This window comes from Coregonus clupeaformis, chromosome 12, assembly GCF_020615455.1.
Source record: "Coregonus clupeaformis isolate EN_2021a chromosome 12, ASM2061545v1, whole genome shotgun sequence".
NCBI classification, from domain to species: domain Eukaryota; kingdom Metazoa; phylum Chordata; class Actinopteri; order Salmoniformes; family Salmonidae; genus Coregonus; species Coregonus clupeaformis.
Window position 1 is genome coordinate 17,821,197 of NC_059203.1, and position 25,386 is coordinate 17,846,582.

The 25,386-nt window shown below is 44.0% G+C and overlaps 1 protein-coding gene across 3 annotated transcripts in view; it reads left to right on the forward strand.

The window, feature by feature from the left end:
- The window catches only part of LOC121578809 (E3 ubiquitin-protein ligase RNF123), a 266,423-nt gene that overhangs the window by 222,559 nt on the left and 18,478 nt on the right, over positions 1-25,386 (forward strand). For all 3 annotated transcript variants that reach the window (XM_045223719.1, XM_045223721.1, XM_045223720.1), the window contains exon 36: positions 424-518. In XM_045223719.1, the coding sequence (XP_045079654.1) occupies positions 424-518 (95 nt within the window). The remainder of the gene's footprint in view (positions 1-423; positions 519-25,386) is intronic.

The following is a 25,386-nucleotide window of genomic DNA, read 5'->3' on the forward strand; positions in this document are numbered from 1 at the left end:
GTAAGCTGTGTTGTGTTTCCCAGATGTAACTCCATCTAACTGTGAGCTGTGTTGTGTTTCCCAGATGTAACTCCATCTAACTGTAAGCTGTGTTGTTTCCCAGATGTAACTCCATCTAACTGTGAGCTGTGTTGTTTCCCAGATGTAACTCCATCTAACTGTGAGCTGTGTTGTTTCCCAGATGTAACTCCATCTAACTGTGAGCTGTGTTGTTTCCCAGATGTAACTCCATCTAACTGTGAGCTGTGTTGTGTTTCCCAGATGTAACTCCATCTAACTGTAAGCTGTGTTGTGTTTCCCAGATGTAACTCCATCTAACTGTAAGCTGTGTTGTTTCCCAGATGTAACTCCATCTAACTGTGAGCTGTGTTGTTTCCCAGATGTAACTCCATCTAACTGTGAGCTGTGTTGTTTCCCATGCAGACACCGACTACATCCAGGAGGAGGAGGAGCAAAAGGTGGAACAGATGTTAGCCTTCCTGACTATAGAGTCAAAGCAGGCTGCAGCCAGTACAGCAGTGAGTATATTATACTACACTATACTGCGATATACTGTACTATACTGCACTATACTATACTATACTGTACTATACACCACTATACCACACTATACACCACTATACACCACTATACCACACTATACACCACTATACACCACTATACCATACTGCACTATACTGTAATATACTGCACTATACTATACTGTACTATATTATATTACAATGTACTGCACTATACTCCACTATACTATGCTGGGCTATACTGAACTATACTACACTATACTACACTACTACCCTATACTATACTACACTATACTACACTACACTGTAATGCACGGGACTATACTGCACAATACTACACTATAATATACTACACTACTACCCTACACTACACTACACTATACTACACTACACTACACTGTAATGCACGGGACTATACTGCACAATACTACACTATAATATACTACACTACTACCCTACACTACCCTACACTACACTACACTACACTACACTATACTACACTGTACTGTACTATACTACACTACACTATACTGCACGATACTGTACTATACTCTCTCTCTACTGTGGTCTCGCTGTAATGGAATGGGTGTGGAATGGACTCCATCTCTCCAACTATCTCTCTGTTTTTTTCCCTCTCTCCTCTGGTCTGGCCTCATCATCCTCATCTTCTCTAGAGTTCCCATTGAGGACAACTCAATCAGAGTGCTGCAGCATTAGTCAGGAGAAGAAAAAAAAAAGAGATTCCCCTTCTCTTTTTTCCTCCTCTGCAGTAGGAAATATAACACACTATGCTTTTCCCTAATGCAGACCGGATTCTGAGACTGACATATAATACACTATGCTTTTCCCTAATGCAGACCGGATTCTGAGACTGAAATCTAACACACTATGCTTTTCCCTAATGCAGACCGGATTCTGAGACTGACAGATGGAGGGAGGGAGGTCTTCAGTTCTTTGTTTGAAGTTGAAAGTCAGATGCACTTAATGCCTTATAACCTTTTATATGGTTGATTTATTTTCATCCATAGTTAATTTTCCATTATAAAGTGGTACTAAGGTCTGATAAAGGATGCAATGGAAGTACAATTCTATTGTCCCTTTGGTTGAAAGGAATGAACCTCTCTGTTCATTGTAAACAATCAAAAGGAAGTCGCTGGATCTTGGAAAGGTTCTGCTTTTGCAGGTAGACAGATACCACTTTGTCCGTCTGTCAGTTTAAGGTAAATGTTCTTCATAGCTTTATTTCAAGTCCAAAGTCGTATGCACTTAACGTACAGTTCACACGGTTCATTCTCCTTTATGATGTGAAGTGGCACTGATGAAGGACGCTGTAGAAGTACAAAATGCAATATTTATTATTTTGGCTGAAAGAACGGAAATCTTTAACCTCTGTTTTCATTGGAAATAACATAAATATTTTTCGCTTGTTCTTTGGAAGCTGTGATCTCCACCTTCTGCAGACATACTCACTACACACTGACTACACACTGACTACACACTGACTACACACTCACTACACACTGACTACACACTGACTACACACTGACTACACACTGACTACACACTGACTACACACTTGACTACATACTCACTACACACTGACTACACACTGACTACACACTGACTACACACTGACTACACACTTGACTACACACTCACTACACACTCACTACATACTCACTACACACGGACTACACACTGACTACACACTGACTACACACTCACTACACACTGACTACACACTGACTACACACTGACTACACACTCACTACATACTCACTACACACTGACTACACACTGACTACACACTGACTACACACTGACTACACACTGACTACACACTTGACTACACACTCACCACATACTCACTACACACTGACTACACACTGACTACACACTTGACTACACACTCACTACACACTCACTACATACTCACTACACACTGACTACACACTGACTACACACTCACTACACACTGACTACACACTTGACTACACACTTGACTACACACTGACTACACACTGACTACACACTGACTACTACTGTGTGAAGGATCTGAAAGCCCACGTGCAGAACGCAGAGAGGATAGGATTGGATGTCATTAGGGACAGAGTGACTGAACTGAAATTAAATTGATCGTTGTCAGTCCCACTTTACTCCTGATGAGGAGAGAAATTAAACTGTGATTAGCTTTGTGTTGTCACATCCCATTTGACACTGCCAATCAGATAAAGTGATGAATTAATTTCAGTTGATACATCGTAGCATTGAAAACGAGATTAGAGCTTTCACATTTGATTCATCTGATCAAATTGATCTCAAGTGATTAATTCATTTGAATTAATAAATCATAAAACTGTTTACACTTGAACTTGCTGTGAGTCAATCACACAACACTATTAAAAATATGGTTAGATTACGGCCTGAGTAACCTCGGGACCCAGAACCCAAATCTCTGCGCTAACACTGTCACAAGGGACTATGGCCGAAGCGATGCAACCTTACTTTCTCTTGGAAGGTTATTTGTCAGCCTTGTGATGCCTAAAGTAAGCTGTTAATGCTTGGAGTTGGTGTCATCATGGGTATGTCCCTGGAAGTGTTTTTGCTGGCTCAGACTGATGCTCTGTTCACAGATGAAACTTCAGATTGGCCCTAGATGATAATCACCTGAAAGATGTACCTCTTTAATGTCATGTGTCCTGCTGTTTCATACATTACAACTTTGTAAACACAAACATTTATTGTTGAATATAATTTTAATATGTTGTCAAAGCAAGCTGTAATCTCCACCCAGTGATTAGGCGTATAGTACAGGACATGTTTTCTTACCACCAGTGGAGATATTAGGATACATGTTTATTTAAAGTCTTTCTACTAATGATAATATAATATTGCATATTCTCATTAACCAATGTGATGGTTTCATTAGCCTATCCAAAGTGTGGATACATACAGTATCTCACAAAAGTGAGTACACCCCTCACATTTTTGTAAATATTTGAGGATATCTTTTCATGTGACAACACTGAAGAAATGACACTTCAATGTAAAGTAGTGAGTGTACAGCTTGTGTAACAGTGTACATTTGCTGTCCCCTCAAAATAACTCAACACACAGCCATTAATGTCTAAACCGCTGGCAACAAAAGTGAGTACACCCCTAAGTGAAAATGTCCAAATTGGGCCCAAAGTGTCAGTATTTTGTGTAGCCACCATCATTTTCCAGCACTGCCTTAACCCTCTTGGGCATGGAGTTCACCAGAGCTTCACAGGTTGCCACTGGAGTCCTCTTCCACTCCTCCATGACGACATCACGGAGCTGGTGGATGTTAGAGACCTTGCACTCCTCCACCTTCCGTTTGAGGATGCCCCACATATGCTCAATAGGGTTTAGGTCTGGAGACATGCTTGGCCAGTCCATCACCTTTACCCTCAGCTTCTTTAGCAAGGCAGTGGTCGTCTTGGAGGTGTGTTTGGGGTTGTTATCATGTTGGAATACTGCCCTGCGGCCCAGTCTCCAAAGGGAGGGGATCATGCTCTGCTTCAGTATGTCACAGTACATGTTGGCATTCACGGTTCCCTCAATTAACTGTAGCTCCCCAGCGCCGGCAGCACTCATGCAGCCCCAGACCATGACACTCCCACCACCATGCTTGACTGTAGGCAAGACACACTTGTCTTTGTACTCCTCACCTGGTTGCCGCCACACACGCTTGACACCATTCCAGTAATCCATGTCCTTAGTCTGCTTGTCTTCAGCAAACTGTTTGCGGGCTTTCTTGTGCATCATCTTTAGAAGAGGCTTCCTTCTGGGACGACAGCCATGCAGACCAATTTGATGCGGTGTATTGGTCTGAGCACTGACAGGCTGACCCCCCCCCCACCCCTTCAACCGCTACAGCAATGCTGGCAGCACTCATACGTCTATTTCCCAAAGACAACCTCTGGATATGACGCTGAGCACGTTCACTCAACTTCTTTGGTCGACCATGGCGAGGCCTGTTCTGAGTGGAACCTGTCCTGTTAAACCGCTGTATGGTCTTGGCCACCGTGCTGCAGCTCAGTTTCAGGGTCTTGGCAATCTTCTTATAGCCCAGGCCATCTTTATGTAGAGCAACCATTCTTTTTTTTCAGATCCTCAGAGAGATCTTTGCCATGAGGTGCCATGTTGAACTTCCAGTGACCAGTATGAGGGAGTGTGAGAGCGATGACACCACATTTAACACACCTGCTCCCCATTCACACCTGAGACCTTGTAACAATAACGAGTCACATGACACCGGGGAGTGAAAATGGCTAATTGGGCCCAATTTGGACATTTTCACTTAGGGGTGTACTCACTTTTGTTGCCAGCGGTTTAGACATGAATGGCTGTGTGTTGAGTTATTTTGAGGGGACAGCAAATGTATACTGTTATACAAGCTGTACACTCACTACTTTACATTGTAGCAAAGTGTCATTTCTTCAGTGTTGTCACATGAAAAGATATACTCAAATATTTACAAAAATGAGAGGGGTGTACTCACTTTTGTGAGATACTGTATATACACACACTGTAAGTACATTTTAAAACCAGATTATTTTAGACTTTTACTGAAGTAGTATTTTACTTGAGTACTTTTTCCACCGCTGATATAGTGTTGTCACTGTTTGGAAGATGGGTATTTGGCCCTAATATAATATGTGTCATTGCTCAGCAGGTAGCTCAGCAGCCATGTTTAAAAATAACTTCTGTTGACTTCCTGTCAGAACTCCTACTGTTCCCATTCTCATAGCACCAGTGTTTTACCTTTTATGAGATGACCTCATTTATGACTAACCTAATAATGCTGAACATATGAACGATCTACACATTGTTTTGTCTATAATGTTTAGCTATTCAATTGTTTTATCTATCCATTTAAATTCAGTTTAAGTTGTTTTATTGGTATGAAATACATTTTGTAAATATTGCCAAAGCATTTCAAAACCAGGCCCTCCGATAGACTGGCATCCAGGGGGTGTACTTGTACATCACGGTGCCTCACTACAGAAACAGGAGATAGACTAGCGCCCTGTCCAGGGGGTGTACTTGTACATCACGGTGCCTCACTACAGAAACAGGAGATAGACTAGCGCCCTGTCCAGGGGGTGTACTTGTACATCACGGTGCCTCACTACAGAAACAGGAGATAGACTAGCGCCCTGTCCAGGGGGTGTACTTGTACATCACGGTGCCTCACTACAGAAACAGGAGATAGACTAGTGCCTGTCCAGGGGGTGTACTTGTACATCACGGTGCCTCACTACAGAAACAGGAGATATACTAGCGCCCTGTCCAGGGGGTGTACTTGTACATCACGGTGCCTCACTACAGAAACAGGAGATAGACTAGCGTCCCTGTCCAGGGGGTGTACTTGTACATCACGGTGCCTCACTACAGAAACAGGAGATAGACTAGTGTCCCTGTCCAGGGGGTGTACTTGTACATCACGGTGCCTCACTACAGAAACAGGAGATAGACTAGCGCCCTGTCCAGGGGGTGTACTTGTACATCACGGTGCCTCACTACAGAAACAGGAGATAGACTAGCGCCCTGTCCAGGGGTGTACTTGTACATCACGGTGCCTCACTACAGAAACAGGAGATAGACTAGCGCCCTGTCCAGGGGGTGTACTTGTACATCAAGCTGCCTCACTACAGAAACAGGAGATAGACTAGCGCCCTGTCCAGGGGGTGTACTTGTACATCACGCTGCCTCACTACAGAAACAGGAGATAGACTAGCGCCCTGTCCAGGGGGTGTACTTGTACATCAAGCTGCCTCACTACAGAAACAGGAGATAGACTAGCGCCCTGTCCAGGGGGTGTACTTGTACATCACGGTGCCTCACTACAGAAACAGGAGATAGACTAGCGCCCTGTCCAGGGGGTGTACTTGTACATCACGGTGCCTCACTACAGAAACAGGAGATAGACTAGCGCCCTGTCCAGGGGGTGTACTTGTACATCACGGTGCCTCACTACAGAAACAGGAGATAGACTAGCGCCCTGTCCAGGGGGTGTACTGTACATCAAGCTGTCTCTCTACAGAAACAGGAGATAGACTAGCGCCCTGTCCAGGGGGTGGACTGTACATCAGGCTGCCTCTCTACAGAAACAGGAGATAGACTAGCGCCCTGTCCAGGGGGTGTACTGTACATCAAGCTGCCTCTCTACCATCTCTCTACCTCTCTCCCTATCTCTCCCCACCTCTCTCCCATCTCTCTACTCTCCTGTCTCTCTCCCCATCTCTCCCTATCTCTCACTACCTCTCTCCCATCTCTCCCTATCTCTCACTACCTCTCTCCCATCTCTCTACTCCCCTGTCTCTCTACCTCTCTCTCCCCATCTCTCTACCTCTCTCCCATCTCTCTCTACGTCTCTCTCCCATCTCTCTACTCTCCTGTCTCTCTACCTCTCTCTCCCCATCTCCCCTGTCTCTCTACCTCTCTCTCCCCATCTCTCTACCTCTCTCTCCCCATCTCTCTACCTCTCTCCCATCTCTCTCCCCACCTCTCTCCCATCTCTCTACTCTCCTGTCTCTCTCCCCATCTCTCTACCTCTCTCTCCCATCTCTCTCCCCATCTCTCTACCTCTCTCTCCCATCTCTCTACCTCTCTCTCCCATCTCTCTACTCCCCTGTCTCTCTACCTCTCTCTCCCCATCTCTCTACCTCTCTCTCCCCATCTCTCTACCTCTCTCTCCCATCTCTCTACCTCTCTCTCCCATCTCTCTACCTCTCTCTCCCATCTCTCTACCTCTCTCTCCCCATCTCTCTACCTCTCTCTCCCATCTCTCTACCTCTCTCTCCCATCTCTCTACCTCTCTCTCCCATCTCTCTACCTCTCTCTCCCCATCTCTCTACCTCTCTCTCCCCATCTCTCTACCTCTCTCTCCCATCTCTCTACCTCTCTCCCCATCTCTCTACCTCTCCCCATCTCACCACTCTCTCCCCATCTCTCTACCTCTCTCTCCCCATCTCTCTACCTCTCTCTCCCCATCTCTCTACCTCTCTCTCCCCATCTCTCACCTCTCTCTCCCCATCTCTCTACCTCTCTCTCCCCATCTCTCTACCTCTCTCTCCCCCATCTCTCTACCTCTCTCTCCCATCTCTCTCCCTCTCTCTCCCATCTCTCTACCTCTCTCTCCCCATCTCTACCTCTCTCTCCCCATCTCTCTACCTCTCTCTCCCCATCTCTCTACCTCTCTCTCCCATCTCTCTCCCTCTCTCTCCCATCTCTCTACCTCTCTCTCCCCATCTCTCTACCTCTCTCTCCCATCTCTCTACCTCTCTCTCCCCATCTCTCTACCTCTCTCTCCCCATCTCTCTACCTCTCTCCCCCATCTCTCTACCTCTCTCTCCCCATCTCTCTACCTCTCTCTCCCCATCTCTACCTCTCTCCCCATCTCTCTCCCTCTCTCTCCCATCTCTCACCTCTCTCTCCCCATCTCTCTACCTCTCTCTCCCCATCTCTCTACCTCTCTCTCCCCATCTCTCTACCTCTCTCTCCCCATCTCTCTACCTCTCTCTCCCATCTCTCTACCTCTCTCTCCCATCTCTCTACCTCTCTCTCCCCATCACTCTCTCTCCACGTTCTCACTCTTTCTCTCTATCTCTCTCTCCCCATCGCTCTCTCTCCACATTCTCACTCTATTTCTCTCTGGCTCTCTTTCTTTCCACACTCCTCTCCATGTTTGCTAAGAACAACAGCTTTGCCAAGGCAACCAGGAGGGCTGCTTTGTGCCATAACAATTTCTTCTTAATGGGTGAGATGGAGAGTTGAGAGAGAAAGAGAAGGGGATGGAGAGAAACGGAAATGGGGAAAATGAGTGAGAGAGAGAGAGGGTGGAGAGAGAGATGGAGCGTGAGTGAGGGATAGAGAAAGAGGGGGATGCTGTAAAGTGGTGTCTAATACCAGTAAATGTTCTACCGAGGCTGACCTTTCTCTTAGCCATGCAGAGAACAAAGGGACAAAATCCTCAGATCATATACACTGTTCTATTAGCTAGCCTGGCCCTAGACCGTATACAGTGGCTTGCGAAAGTATTCACCCCTTTTGGCATTTTTTCTATTTTTGTTGCCTTACAACCTGGAATTAAAATTGGATTTTGGGGGGATTTGTATCATTTGATTTACACAACATGCCTACCCCTTTGAAGATGCAAAATATGTTTTATTGTGAAACAAACAAGAAATAAGACTATTCATCCCCCCCCAAAGTCAATACTTTGTAGAGCCACCTTTTGCAGCAATTACAGCTGCAAGTCTCTTGGGAAATGTCTCTATAAGCTTGACACATCTAGTCACTGGGATTTTTGCCCATTCTTCAAGGCAAAACTGCTCCAGCTCCTTCAAGTTGGATGGGTTCCGCTGGTGTACAGCAATCTTTAACTCGTACCATAGATTCTCAATTGCTTTGACTAGGCCATTCCAAGATATTTAAATGTTTCCCCTTAAACCACTGGAGTGTTGCTTTAGCAGTATGCTTAGGGTCATTGTCCTTCTGGAAGGTGAACCTCCATCCCAGTCTCAATTCTCTGGAAGACTGAAACAGGTTTCCCTCAAGAATTTCCCTGTATTTAGCGCCATCCATCATTCCTTCAATTCTGACCAGTTTCCCAGTCCCTGCCGATTAAAACATCCCCACAGCATGATGCTGCCACCACCATGCTTCACTGTGGGGATGGTGTTCTCGGGGTGATGAGAGGTGTTGGGTTTGCGCCAGACATAGTGTTTTCCTTGATGGCCAAAAAGCTCAATTTTAGTCTCATCTGACCAGAGTACCTTCTTCCATATGTTTGGGGAGTCTCCCACATGCCTTTTGGCGAACACCAAACGTGTTTGCTTATTTTTTCTTTAAGCAATGGCTTTTTCTGGCCACTCTTCCGTAAAGCCGAGATCTGTGGAGTGTACGGCTTAAAGTGGTCCTATGGACAGATACTCCAATCTGCGCTGTGGAGCTTTGCAGCTTCTTCAGGGTTATCTTTGTTGCCTCTCTGATTAATGCCCTCCTTGCCTGGTCCGTGAGTTTTGGTGGGCGGCCCTCTCTTGGCAGGTTTGTTGTGGTGCCATATTCTTTCAATTTTTTTATAATGGATTTAATTGTGCTCTGTGGGATGTTCAAAGTTTCTGATATTTTTTTATATGATCTGTACTTCTCCACAACTTTGTCGCTGACCTGTTTGGAGAGCTCCTTGGTCTTCATGGTGCCGCTTGCTTGGTGGTGCCCCTTGCTTAATGGTGTTGCAGACTCTGAGGCCTTTCAGAACAGGTGTATATATACTGAGATCATGTGGCAGATCATGTGACACTTAGATTGCACACAGGTGGACTTTATTTAAGTAATGATATGACTTCTGAAGGTAATTGGTTGCACCAGATCTTATTTAGGGGCTTCATAGCAAATGGGGTGAATACATATGCACGCACCACTTTTTCGTTATTTATTTTTTAGAATTTTTTGAAACAAGTTATTTTTCTCATTTCACTTCACCAATTTGAACTATTTTGTGTATGTCCATTACATTAAATCAAATAAAAATCAATTTAAATTACAGGTTGTGATGCAACAAAATAGGAAAAATGCCAAGAGGGATGAATACTATATACTGTTCTATTATCTAACTTAGTCTGGCCATATACAGTCGTGGTCAAAAGTTTTGAGAATGACACAAGTATTGGTCTTCACAAAGTTCGCTGCTTCAGTGTTGAGATATTTTTGTCAGATGTTACTATGGTATACTGAAGTATAATTACAAGCATTCCATAAGTGTCAAATGTTTTTATTGACAATTACATTAAGTTTATGCAAAGAGTCAATATTTGACCTCTGCAATCCGCCCTGGCATGCTGTCAATTAACTTCTGGGCCACATCCTGACTGATGGCAGCCCATTCTTGCATAATCAATGCTTGGAGTTTGTCAGAATTTGTGGGTTTTTGTTTGTCCACCCGCCTCTTGAGGATCGACCACAAGTTCTCAATGGGATTAAGGTCTGGTGAGTTTCCTGGCCATGGACCCAAAATGTCAATGTTTTGTTCCCCGAGCCACTTAGTTATCACTTTTGCCTTATGGCAAAGTGTTCCATCATGCTGGAAAAGGCATTGTTCGTCACCAAACTGTTCTCGGATGGTTGGGAGAAGTTGCTCTCGGAGGATGTGTTGGTACCATTCTTTATTCATGGCTGTGTTCTTATGCAAAATTGTGAGTGAGCCCACTCCCTTGGCTGAGAAGCAACCCCACACATTAATGAAGCTCCCTCACGACGCCAGGACAGCGGAGTCACTCACCATCTTCCGTAGACACTTGAAACCCCACCTCTTTAAGGAATACCTGGGATAGGATAAAGTAATCATTCTACCCCCCCTTACCCCACCCCAAAGAGGAAAAAAAAAACATGTTGTAAAGTGGTTGTCCCACTGGCTATCATAAGGTGAATGCACCAATTTGTAAGTCGCTCTGGATAAGAGCGTCTGCTAAATGACGAAAATGTAATGTAAATGTCTCAGGATGCTTTACTGTTGGCATGACAGAGGACTGATGGTAGCGCTCACCTTGTCTTCTCCGGACAAGGTGTTTTCCGGATGCCCCAAACAATTGGAAAGGGGATTCATCAGAGAAAATGACTTTACCTTTTGCAGAATATCAGTCTGTCCCTGATGTTTTTCCTGGAGAGAAGTGGCTTCTTTGCTGCCCTTCTTGACACCAGGCCATCCTCCAAAAGTCTTCGCCTCACTGTGCGTGCAGATGCACTCACACCTGCCTGCTGCCATTCCTGAGCAAGCTCTGCACTGGTGGTGCCCCGATCCCGCAGCTGAATCAACTTTAGGAGACGGTCCTTGCGCTTGCTGGACTTTCTTGGGCGCCCTGACGCCGTCTTCACAACAATTGAACCTCTCTCCTTGAAGTTCTTGATGATCCAAAAAATTGTTGATTTAGGTCCAATCTTACTAGCAGAAATATCCTTGCCTGTGAAGCCCTTTTTGTCCAAAGCAATGATGACGGCACATGTTTCCTTGCAGGTAACCATGGTTAACAGAGGAATAACAATGATTTCAAGCACCACCCTCCTTTTAAAGCTTCCAGTCTGTTATTCTAACTCAATCAGCATGACAGAGTGATCTCCAGCCTTGTCCTCATCAACACTCTCACCTGTGTTAACGAGAGAATCACTGACATGATGGCAGCTGGTCCTTTTGTGGCAGGGCTGAAATGCAGTGGAAATGTTTTTTGGGGATTAAGTTCATTTTCATGGCAAAGAGGGACTTTGTAATTAATTGCAATTCATCTGATCACTCTTCATGACATTCTGGAGTATATGCAAATTGCCATCATAAAAACTGAGGCAGCAGACTTTGTGAAAATGTGTATTTGTGTCATTCTCAAAACCTTTGACCACAACTGTACACTGTTTTACTACCTAGCCTAGGCTGGCCATATACACTGTTCTATTACCTAGCCTAGCCCTAGACCATATACAGTACCAGTCAAAAGTTTTGAGACAAAAGACACACCTACTCATTCAAATGTTTTTCTTCATTTTTTAAAACTATTTTCTACATTGTAGAATAATAGTGAAGACATCAAAACTATGAAAAACATATATGGAATCATGTAGTAACCAAAAAAGTGTTTAACAAATCAAAATATATTTTAGATTTTAGATTCTTCAAAGTAGCCACCCTTTGCCTTGATGACAGCTTTGCACACTCTTGGCATTCTCTCAACCAGCTTCATAAGGAATGCTTTTCCAACAGTCTTGAAGGAGTTCCCACATATGCTGAGCACTTGTTAGTTGCTTTTCCTTCACTCTGCGGTCCAACTCATCCCAAACCATCTCAATTGGGTTGAGGTCGGGTGATTGTGGAGGCCAGGTCATCTGATGCAGCACTCTATCACTCTCCTTGGTCAAATACCCCTGACACAGCCTGGAGGTGTGTTTTGGGTCATTGTCCTGTTGAAAAACAAATGATAGTCCCACTAAGCGCAAACCAGATGGGATGGCGTATTGCTGCAAAATGCTGTGGTAGCCATGCTGGTTAAGTGTGCCTTGAATTTTAATTAAATCACAGACAGTGTCACCAGCAAAGCACCATCACACCTCCTCCTCCATGCTTCACGTTGGGAACCACACATGCGGAGATCATCCGTTCACCTACTCTGCGTCTCACAAAGACACGCGGTTGGAACCAAAAATCTCAAATTTGGACTCATTAGATCAAAGGACATTTTTCCACCGGTCTAATGTCCATTGCTCGTGTTTCTTGGCCCAAGCAAGTCTCTTCTTCTTATTGGTGTCCTTTAGTAGTGGTTTCTTTTCAAAAATTCAACCATGAAGACCTGATTCACGGAGTCTCCTCTGAACAGTTGATGTTGAGATGTCTGTTACTTGAACTCTGTGAAGCATTTATTTGGGCTGCAATCTGAGGCTGTTAACTGTAATGAATTTATCCTCTGCAGCAGAGGTAACTCTGCATCTTCCTTTCCTGTGGCGGTCCTCATGAGAGCCAGTTTCATCTTAGCGCTTGATTGTTTTTGCGACTGCATTTGAAGAAACTTTCAAAGTTCTTGAAATTTTCCGGATTGACTGACCTTCTTGTCTTTAAGTAATGATGGACTGTCATTTCTCTTTGCTTATTTGAGCTATTCTTGCCATAATATGGACTTGGTCTTTTACCAAATGTGACCGACCGCCTTGATTCGGTCATATGTTGCAGAATTTGAAATTGTGTTTTTTACATGAGATAAAAGCAGAGACACAGAGCTACAAAATGGTATATCATACACTGCATTTAAGCGAACAATGGGAAAGTAATTCTGCTTTGAAAGTTGAGAAACTTGTAATCTCACTTTTCAGAAAATGGCCTTTGAATGTTTTGGTACCTACTGAAGACCTCTTCTTTGTCTACACCCATTCAGCATCGTTCACACCCTCTTAAGCTTTAGCCCCACCCATCTCATTTCGCTCTTGGAGCGTTCAGAGCGCACACTTGATGATCTGGCTGATGAGTAGGGTTGATCCGAGCGTTCTGACCTCACAACGGCAGTCAAGCACCCAAGCTAACTGGCTAACATTGGCTAGCTTGCTAGCTACTCCCAGACACAAAATTGGGATTATGGTTAATTGTTTACCTCTGGATAACATGAGAATAGCCTAACCAGCTCTTCTTCTAGGGCGAGTAAAATGGTCAGTGGGGTGTTCTCTCATTTAATGGGAAAACACCCCACTGACCATTTTACTCGCCCTAGCAGAGCTGGTTAGGCTGTTTTTCATGTTATCCAGAGCGTTGCTGACTGTAACTGTGCTGCTGGCAACAATTTAATTATGCTTTTTTGCCATATTCAACGGGTTCTTAAATTCATCAGTTATTCTGCGCTCTGGCATACTCAGACTGAATTTATGAACGCACCCGAAATGGTTTCTTGCATAGTGGAGTCTTTTGTTAAGACATTTAGCTAGCTAGCTAGGTAAACAATTAACCATAATCCCAACTCATGACGTTACGACCCTGCATGGATCTGCAGGTAGCTAACCAACCAGGTTCAATTTTAGCTAGCTAACATTAGGCTCGAACTAGCCAAGCAAATGGCTCTGGGATACGAATAAAAATATCATACACCTAACGTTAGCTAGTGAGCCAGCCAGCTAACGTTAACTAGCTAACAGTACTCTTTAACTTGAAATGAAATCACTTTCTGTCGAAATTAGAAACGTGTAATATCTGAAAATGTAGCTAGCTAGACTATTTTACCCGTATACATCATGCATGATGGACGCGTCTCACTGTCACGGATGCCATGGTTGCCTTTAGTTTGAAGATGTAATCCGGAGACAGGTGTTTTCTCCATCTCTTTAGCTATCATACTCTAATTCCACTGATTTCAAAACTTGATCCTCCAGAAAGTGGAGAGTAACACTTATGCAGCTCCACTACACAATATATTTTTTAAAAGCTGCGTTAGACAGGATTACCTACTGACCAGCTCAAATAGACCGAAGCTAAATAATTGCGCCGGAGGAGATGGCTGCCGTTTTACAGCCCTCTAACCAATTGTGCTATTATGTGTGTTTCTTTGCGTTATTTGTAATTTATTCTGTACATAATGTTTCTGCCACCGTCTCTTATGACCGAAAAGAGCTTCTGGATATCAGGACAGCGATTACTCACCTCGGACTGGACAAAAAAATAATATTCAACGAGTCGAACACTAAGGATGTACTTCAGACACCCGACAAGGCCCAAATCCCCATCATTCGCGGGAGAAAGAGACAGAGATATCAGGGACGTAGGTCAGGGTGCCTTGTAAGGATCAGACGGCGAGTGAGTAATGTGCCTCTTCCATCAGTCCTATTAGCCAACTTACAATCATTGGATAATAAAATAGATGAGCTACAATCAAGAATATCCTACCAGCTGGACATTAAAATCTGTAGTATCTTATGTTTCACGAGTCATGGCTGAACGACAACATGGATAACAGACCGCTGGCGGGTTTCACGCTGCATCGTCAAGATAGAAAAATGGTGTCTGGTAAGACAAGGGGTGGTGGTCTGTGTATATTTGTAAACAACAGCTGGTGCACTAAATCTAATATTAAGGAAGTCTCGAGGTTTTGTTCGCCTGAGGTAGAGTATCTCATGATAAGCTGTAGACCACACAATTTACCAAGAGAGTTTTCATCTATATTTTTCGTAGCTGTCTATTTACCACCACAAACCGATGCTGGCACTAAGACTGCACTCAATGAGCTGTATAAGGCCATAAGCAAACATGAAAACACTCATCCAGAGGCGGCGCTCCTAGTGGCTGGGGACTTTAATGCAGGGAAACTTAAATCCGTTCTACCTAATTTATACCAGCATTTTAAATGTGCAACCAGAGGAAAAAAACTCTAGACCACCTTTACTCCACACACAGAGACGTGTACAAAGCTCTCCCTCGCCCTACATGTGGCAAATCTGACCATAATTCTATCCTCCTGATTCCTGCTTACAAGCAAAAACAAAAGCAGGAAGCACCAGTGAATCGGTCAATAAAGAAGTGGTCAGGTGATGCAGATGCTAAGCTACAGGACTGTTTTGCTAGCACAGACTGGAATATGTTCCGGGATTCTTCCGATGGCATTGAGGAGTACACCACATCAGTCACTGGCTTCATCAATAAGTGCATCGATGACGCTGCCCCCCACAGTGACCGCATTTAATATACCCCCAACCAGAAGCCATGGATTACAGGCAACATCCGCACTGAGCTAAAGGGTAGAGCTGCAGCTTTCAAGGAGCGGAACTCTAACCCGGACGTTTATAAGAAATCCCACTATGCCCTCAGATGAACCGTCAAACAGGCAAAGAGTCAATACAGGACTAAGATTGAATCGTACTACACCGGCTCCGACGCTCATCGGATGTGGCAGTTCTTGCAAACTATTACAGACTACAAAGGGAAGCACAGCCGCGAGCTGCCCAGTGACACAAGCCTACCAGACGAGCTAAATCACTTCTATGCTCGCTTCGAGGCAAGAAACACTGAGGAATGCGTGAGCGCTAGGGGTGTAATGATCCATCTACTACATCGATGTATCGATTTATATTCCTATGATCCAACTACATCGATCTGTGCTCGGCGAGTTGGCCTTTTGGACAACATATATCAATCTAACATCGTTTTAAAATGTAATAAATCGATTGTATCGATACTACGAAATAACCCATTGGATTTAAGCACGTCAGACTTTATATGGATGTTTTTTCTTAGCACTTTTAATGATAAAGGCTTTAAACATTACTCGATTCAGTCTGCCTATCCGTGACGTCATCGCCCGCGCCAGCAGCAGCGCAAAGGCGCAAAGACAACAAAACATAGCATGGCGGACGACAGAGGAGAAGCCGACGAGCGAGAAATTATCAAGCCACCATTGCGGTCCTTACAAGAAACAGGAATCTACTTCACCTGCACTGTCCAGTATCCATGTATTTATTTCAGTCACACTGGTTGAATTTTTAGCTAAAAGGTTACTGAATCGATTTCAAGTCACTGAATCGTTTCGGATCGTATCGTTCTAAATGAACCAATATCGTCCTTGAATCGTATCGACAACCACAAATCGTGATACAAATCGAATCGTTGTTAAAACGAATCGTTACACCCCTAGTGAGCGCATCAGCTGTTCCGGACGACTGAGGGATCACGCTCTCCGTAGCCAATGTGAGTAAGACTTTTAAGCAGGTCAACATTCACAAAGCCGCAGGGCCAGACGGATTACCAGGACGTGTACTCCGAGCATGTGCTGACCAACTTGCAAGTGTCTTCACTGACATTTTCAACCTGTCCCTGACTGAGTCTGTAATACCAACATGTTTCAAGCAGACCACCATAGTCCCTGTGCCAAAGGACACTAAGATAACCTGCCTAAATGACTAACGACCCGTAGTCTGACGTCTGTAGCCATGAAGTGCTTTGAAAGGATGGTCATGACTCACATCAACACCATTATCCCAGAAACCCTAGACCCACTCCAATTTGCATACCGCCCCAACAGAGATCCACAGATCCACACTGCCCTTTCCCACCTGGACAAAAGGAACACCTACATGAGAATGCTATTCATTGACTACAGCTCAGCATTCAACACCATAGTGCCCTCAAAGCTCATCAGTAAGCTCATCTGCAGCTGGATCCTGGACATCCTGATGGGCCGCCCCCAGGTGGTAAGGGTAGGTAACAACACATCTGCCACACTGATCCTCAATACGGGGACCCTCAGGGGTGCGTGCTCAGTCCCCTCCTGTACTCCCTGTTCACCCATGACTGCATGGCCAGGCACGACTCCAACACAATCATTAAGTTTGCCGATGACACAACAGTGGTAGGCCTAATCACCGACAACGATGAGACAGCCTATAGGGAGGAGGTCAGAGACCTGGCCGTGTGGTGCCAGGATAGCAACCTCTCCCTCAACGTGACCAAGACAAAGGAGATGATTGTGGACTGCAGGAAAAATAATAGGACCGAGCACGTCCCCATTCTCATCGACAGAGCTGTAGTAGAGCAGGTTGAGAGCTTCAAGTTCCTTGGAGTCCACATCACCAACAAACCAACATGGTCCAAACACACCAAGACAGTCGTGAAGAGGGCACGACAAAGCCTATTCCCCCTCAGGAGACTGAAAAGATTTGGCATGGGTCCTCAGATCCTCAAAAAGTTATACAGCTGCACCATCGAGAGCATCCTGACTGGTTGCGTCACTGCTTGGTATGGCAACTGCTCGGCCTCCAACCACAGTGCACTACAGAGGGTAGTTCGAAAGGCCCATTACATCACTGGGGCCAAGCTTCCTGCCATCCATACCAGGCGGTGTCAGAGGAAGGGCCTAAAAATTGTCAAGTGACTCCAGCCACCCTAGTCATAGACTGTTCTCTCTGCTACCGCACGGCAAGCGGTACCGGAGCACCCCCCACACACCCTCTTTTACGTTGCTGCTATTTTCTGTTGACTATCTATGCATAGTCACTTTAACTATACCTACATGTACACTACCGTTCAAAAGTTTGGGGTCACTTAGAAATGTCATTGTTTTCGAAAGAAAAGCATTTTTTTTGTCCATTAAAATAACATCAAATTGATCAGAAATACAGTGTAGACATTGTTAATGTGGTAAGTGGCTATTGTGGCTGGAAACGGCTGATTTTTTATGGAATATCTACATAGGCGTACAGAGGCCCATTATCAGCAACCATCAGTCCTGTGTTCCAATGGCACGTTGTGTTTGCTAATCCAAGTTTATAATTTGAAAAGGCTAATTGATCATTAGAAAACCCTTTTGCAATTATGTTAGCAAAGCTGAAAACTGTTGTGCTGATTAAAGAAGCAATACAACTGGCCTTCTTGAGACTAGTTGAGTATCTGGAGCATCAGCAATTGTGGGTTCGATTACAGGCTCAAAATGGCCAAAAACTAAAAACTTTCCTTCAGAAACTCATCAGTCTATTCTTGTTCTGAGAAATGAAGGCTATTCCATGCGAGAAATTGGCAAGAAACTGAAGATCTCGTACAACGCTGTGTACTAGTCCCTTCACAGAACGGCGCAAACTGGCTCCATTGTTCAGGATTCCTTTTAGAACTTTTCTTGGTAATTCCTTTTGTTGTATTTTTTGTCCTTGTTGTCGAGCACCCCTCCTACTTTTTATTTGTTTGCTGTAGCGAGGAGGCCTACCTGAACTGGGATATGAATCGATGTTGATCTGATGGTGACCCCCTATTTCAGCCTTGTTGATGCCTGAACTGGGATATGAATCGATGTTGATCTGATGGTGACCCCCTATTTCAGCCTTGTTGATGCCTGAACTGGGATATGAATCGATGTTGATCTGATGGTGACCCCCTATTTCAGCCTTGTTGATGCCTGAACTGGGATATGAATCGATGTTGATCTGATGGTGACCCCCTATTTCAGCCTTGTTGATGCCTGAACTGGGATATGAATCGATGTTGATCTGATGGTGACCCCTATTTCAGCCTTGTTGATGCCTGAACTGGGATATGAATCGATGTTGATCTGATGGTGACCCCCTATTTCAGCCTTGTTGATGCCTGAACTGGGATATGAATCGATGTTGATCTGATGGTGACCCCCTATTTCAGCCTTGTTGATGCCTGAACTCTTGTGTACAAGAAACGCGACTGTGTGAAACGTTACTGGCGATTTGTGGACATGTTTAACTAGACTAGAAGTCCCCACAGGAATAGTAAACAAACAAAAACAATAGACCAACTGGGGTTATTTTGTTAGTCCCCATATGGTCAAATGCTATTTCTAGGGTTAGAATTAGGTTTAAGGTAAGGAGCTAGGGTTAAGGTTAGGTTTTGTGGTTAAGGTTAGGGTAAGGGTTAGATTTAGGGGTTAGGGAAAATACGATTTTGAATGGGACTGAATTGTGCGTCCCCACAAGGTTAGTTATACAAGAGTGTGTGTGTGTGTGTGTGTGTGTGTGTGTGTGTGCATGCCACCTCCTGCTGGTCTGTTACGGGTGTGTGCCCGTGCCCGTTAAATGCCACCATGCCACTGTCGATCTGCTGCTGCCTCAGAAAAGGTCAGCTACCTGTCAGTATCAGTGTCCTTTTGCTCCCTAGTGGTCGGTGTGCTTACTTACACCAAAGCTTCTCTTTCAAACCTGGCAGTTTCTGGCAGTTTTCTGGGTTTTACGGCGAGGTGGAGGGATGGTGCGGAGCTCTTCCCAAGCTTGTCACCCTCCCCCCTAATTGATAGAGAGAGATATTATCTTCTGTTACTTCTGCTCTCTCTCACCTTCTCTCTCCTCTCGCTTTCCTTCTCTCTCTCTCCCTCTCCCTCTCCCTCTCCCTCTCCCTCTCCCTCTCCCTCTCCCTCTCCCTCTCTCTGTCTCTGTCTCTGTCTCTTGTCTCTTCTCTGCCTCTCTCTCCTCTCCCTCTCCCTCTCCTCTCCCTCTCCCTCTCCCTCTCCCTCTCCCTCTCCCTCTCCCTCTCCCTCTCCCTCTCCCTCTCCCTCTCCCTCCTCTCTCTCTCTGCCTCTCCCTCTCCCTCTCCCTCTCCCTCTCCCTCTCCCTCCCTCTCCCCTCTCCCCTCCCCTCTCCCTCTCCCTCTCCCTCTCCCTCTCCCTCTCCCTCTCCCTCTCCTCTCCGTCTCCGTCTCCGTCTCCGTCTCCTCTCTGTCTCTCTCTCTCTCTCTCTCTCTCTGTCTCTCTCTCTCTCTCTGTCTCTCCTCTCTCACCTTCTCTCTCCTCTCTCTCACCTTCTATCTCCTCTCTCTCACCTTCTCTCTCCTCTCTCTCACCTTCTCTCTCTCCCTCTCTCTCTAGCCCTCTCCTCCCCCCTTCTCTCTCCCCCTCCCTCTCTAGCCCTCTCTCTCTCTCTCTCTCTCTCTCTCTCTCTCTCTCTCTCTCTCTCTCTCTCTCTCTCTCTCTCTCTCTCTCAGTTCAATTCAAAGGGGCTTTATTGTCATGGGAAACATGTGTTTACATTTCCAAAGAAAGTGAAATAAACAAAAGTAAAGAAATAAAACAAAAAATATATAAATTAACAGTCAACATTGCACTCAAAAAGGTTGAAAAAATATAGACATTTCAAGTGTTATATTATCAGCAGTGTTTTAGCAATGTTCAACTAGTAGGGGAAGATAAATAAACAGATAAAAATTGGTGGTATTTACAATGTTTGTGCTCCACTGGTTGCCCTATTTCATGGCAGCGTGCCACACATTTTGCTGCTGTGATTGGACATTGACGTATTTCGCCTAACAGATGTATGGTTTTATCAAAGTTTGATTTGTTTTCAAATTCCTTGTTGGTCTGTGTAATCTGAGGGAAATATGTGTCTCTAATATGGTCATACATTTGGTAGGAGGTTAGGAAGTGCAGCTCAGTTTCCACCTCATTTTGTGGGCAGTGGGCACATAGGCAGACCTGGCTCTCAAGAGAAGACAGGCTATGGCGACCTCTCTCAATAGCAAGGCTATGCTCATTGAGTCTGTACATAGTCAAGGATTTTCTTAATTTGGGGTCAGTCACGTTTGTCAGGTTTTCTGCCACTGTGTACTCTCTGTTTAGGGCCAGATAGCGTTCCAATTTGCTGAGTTTTATTGGTTGATTCTTTCCAATGTGTCAAATAGTTACCTTTTTGTTTTCTCATAATTTGGTTGGGTTAATTGTGTTTCTGTCCTTGGGGTCTGTTTGTGTTTGTGAACAGAACCCCAGGACCAGCTGGCTGAGGGGACTCTTCTCTAGGTTTGTCTCTCTGTAGTTGAGAGCTTTGTGATGTAATGTGTGGACATCGCGTCCTTTTAGGTGGTTGTAGAATTTAACAGCTCCTTTCTGGATTTTGAGAACTAGCAGGTGTTGTCCTAATTCTGCTCTGCATGCATTGTTTGGGGTTTTGCGTTGTACACAGTGTATATTTTTGCTGAATTCTGCATGCAGAGTCTCAATTGGGTGTTTTTGGGTGTGAATTCTTGGTTGGTGAGCAGACCCCAGACCTCACAACCATAGAGGGCAATGGGTTCTATACCTGATTTAAGTATTTTTAGCCAGTTCCTTATTGGGATGTCAAGTTTTATGCTCCTTTTGATGGCGTTGAAGGCCTTTTTTGCCTTGTCTCTTAGATCGTTCACAGCCTTATGGAAGTTACCTGTGGTGTTGATGTTTAGGCCGAGGTAGGTATAATTCTTTGTGTGCTCTAGGGCAATGGTGTCTAGATAGAATTTGTATTTGTTGACCTGGCAACTGGACCATTTATGGAACACCATTATTTTTGTCTTACTGAGATTCACTGTCAGGGCCCAGGTCTGACAGAAGTTCTAGGTGCTGCTGTAGGCCCTCCTTGGTTGGGGACAGAAGCACCAGATCATCTGCAAACAGTAGACATTTGATTTCAAATCAATTTATAACATTTTTGACATGCGTTTTTCTGGATTTTGTTGTTGTTATTCTGTCTCTCACTGTTCAAATAAACCTACCATTAAAATTATAGACTGATCATTTCTTTGTCAGTGGGCAACCGTACAAAATCACCAGGGGATCAAATACTTTTTTCCCCCTCACTGTATCCTCTGACTTGACTAGAGAGGATGAGGGAGGAATATGTATCGCATAGCGCCTCTCCAACAAAATGGATGGGAGGTTTTCTGTTAGGCTGCTCCCCCCACTCCCTAAACACACCTCTTCCCCACTAAGCCCCTGAATCATATCTCTGCCTCCGCAGCGCAGCGCGTAACTCTAAATTCCATTTATAAGATACTACGTATTACAATTTGCTGAGCTCTGTGGGTGTGCTATTAAAGGTTTGAGGGGAGAGAGATTAAAAGAGGTGTCCCATATAAAGGATGAGGTGGATGGAGGAAACCTCTGAACTCCACACAGGAGCTTCTCAATAACATTTACATTCTCAAATGCCGAGTCTGTTCAAAGCACCCTGGCTACAAGATGGAACCTTCAAGGGGAATGTTACTGCACTGGGTGAATGTTAATGTACTGTACTGTGTGAATATGTTACTGTACTGGGTGAATGTTACTGGACTGTGTGAATGTTACTGTACTATGTGAATATTTTACTGTACTGGGTGATGTAGCCATCTCTGACTACCCCACCTCCTTCAGTACACTCCTCTCCAGTCATACCCAACATTACCAGAGGAGAACTATCATTTCTAAGAAAGATGTGATACATTTGTGCAAATGGAAGTAGTAGCTATAGGCTTTAAGAAAAATATATTTAATCATGCACAGCAAGTCAAGTGTGAGACGGTTTGAAGAATATCTCCCTTAGAATGTACAGTGCCTTCAGAAAGTGTTCATACCCCTTGACTTATTCCATATTTAGTTGTTACAGCCTGAATTCAAAATTGATTACATTGATTTTTTTCTCACATCTACACACAATACCCCATAATGACAGTGAAAACATGTTTTTAGACTTTTTTTTAAAATGTATTGAAAATGAAATATCTCATTTACATAAGTATTCACACCCCTGAGTCAATACATGTTAGAATCACCTTTGGCAGTGATTACAGCTGAGAGTCTTTCTGGGTAAGTCTCTAAGGGCTTTGCACTGCTGGATTGTACAATATTAGCACACATTTATTTTTTTAATTCTTAAAATTCTTCAATCTCTTGTCAAGTTGTTTGTTGATTATTGCTAGACAGACATTTTTAAGTCTTCCCATATATTTTCAAGCAGATTTAAGTCAAAACTGTAAGTAGGCCACTCAGGAACATTCAATGTCGTCTTGGTAAGCAACTCCAGTGTATATTTGGCCTTGTGTTTTAGGTTATTGTCCTGCTGAAAGGTGAATTTGTCTCCCAGTGTCTGTTGGCAAGCAGACTGAACCAGGTTTTCCTCTAGGATTTTGCCTGTTCTTAGCTCTATTCAGTTTATTTTTATTCTAAAAAAAACTCCCTAGTGATTGCCGATTACAAGCATACCCATAACATGATGCAGCCACCACTATGCTTGAAAATATGAAGTGGTACTCAGTGATGTCTTGTTGGATTTGCCTCAAAATTAACGCTTTGTATTCAGGACATAAAGTTAATTTCTTAGCATAATTCTTTTTCAGTTTTACTTAGTGCCTTATTGTAAACAGGATGCATGTTTTAGAATATTTGTATTCTGTACAGGCATCCTTCTTTTCACACTATTTAGGTTATTATTGTGGAGTAACTATAGTATTGTGGATTTTACCCACGCACCACTACTGTGTTGATCCATCCTCAGTTTTCTCCTATCACAGCCATTAAACTCTAACTGTTTTAAAGTCAACATTGGCCTCATGGTGAAATCTTTGAGCGGTTTCCTTCCTCTCCGGCAACTGAGTTAGAAAGGACACCTGTGTCTTTGTAATGACTGGGTGTATTGATACACCATCCAAAGTGTAATTCATAACTTCACCATGCTCAAAGGGAATTCAATGTCTGTTTGTTTAAAAAAAAAAAAAAAAAAAAAAAATGTATTTATAAAGCCTTTTTTACATCAGCAGATGTCACAAAGTGCTATAACGAAACCCAGCCTAAAACCCCAAACAGCAAGCGATGTAGAAGCAGACTGGTTAGGAAAAACTCCCTAGAAAGGCAGGAACCTAGGAAGAAACCTAGAGAGGAACCAGGCTCTGAAGGGTAGCCAGTCCTCTCCTGGCTGTGCCGGGTGGAGAGGAACCAGGCTCTGAGGAGTGGCCAGTCCTCTTCTGGCTGTGCCGGGTGGAGAGGAACCAGGCTCTGAGGGGTGGCCAGTCCTCTTCTGGCTGTGCCGGGTGGAGACTATAAGAGTACATGGCCATTAAGGCCAGATTAATCTTCTAGATGTTCAAACGTTCATAGATGACCTGCTGGGTCAAATAATAATCACAGTGGTTATAGGTGCCCTTCTTTGCGAGGCATTGGAAAACTTCCCTGGTCTTTGTGGTTGAATATGTGTTTGAAATTCACTGCTCGACTGAGGGACTTACAATTATCTATACGTGTGGGGTACAGAGATGAGGTAGTTATTCAAAAATCATGTTAAACACTGTTGTTGCACACAGAGTTAGTGAATGCAACTTATTATGTGACTTGTTAAGCACATTTCTACTCCTGAACTTATTTAGGCTCGCCATAAAAAAAGCCTTGAATACTTATTGACTCAAGACATTTCAGCTTTACATTTTTTATTAATTAGTAAACATTTCTAAAAACATAATTCCACTTTGACATTATGGGGTGTCGTGACATGACTTATGTGATTACTGTTATTTATCAAATCAACTAACTATGTTTTAATTGTCACTCGATTAAATTAATCATGTAACAATGAACTCATGAGGAATTTGGGGCACCACTGAATAAGTTGTTTAACGAGTTACCATCTCCCGAATTAAACTCTTAGAAGATATACAGTGGGGAGAACAACTATTTGATACACTGCCGATTTTGCAGGTTTTCCTACTTACAAAGCATGTAGAGGTCTGTAATTTTTATCATAGGTGCACTTCAACTGTGAGAGGCGGAATCTAAAAACAAAAATCCTGAGCTTGTCTGATGCTTTAAGCACATTGTTTGATTAAATAATGAAGACACACAAATTACTTGAGGGAGCAAGAGATCAAGATAGCTTAACCAAAAAAAGAAAAACGACCTGTTTCTGACCCTCTTCTCCCCGCTGCTGATTCTGCCGTGACGCTCCTAAAGTCGCCGGTAACCCAGGTTACACCAGGGGTCGGCAACCTTTTCCGTTTGGAGTGCCAATTTATCCTACCATTTCTACCGATCTGCGTGCCACATTTTGGTGGAACAGTTTCATTTTAAATTTATAATAGTCTCTCTCAATCATTGTCATGTTAACC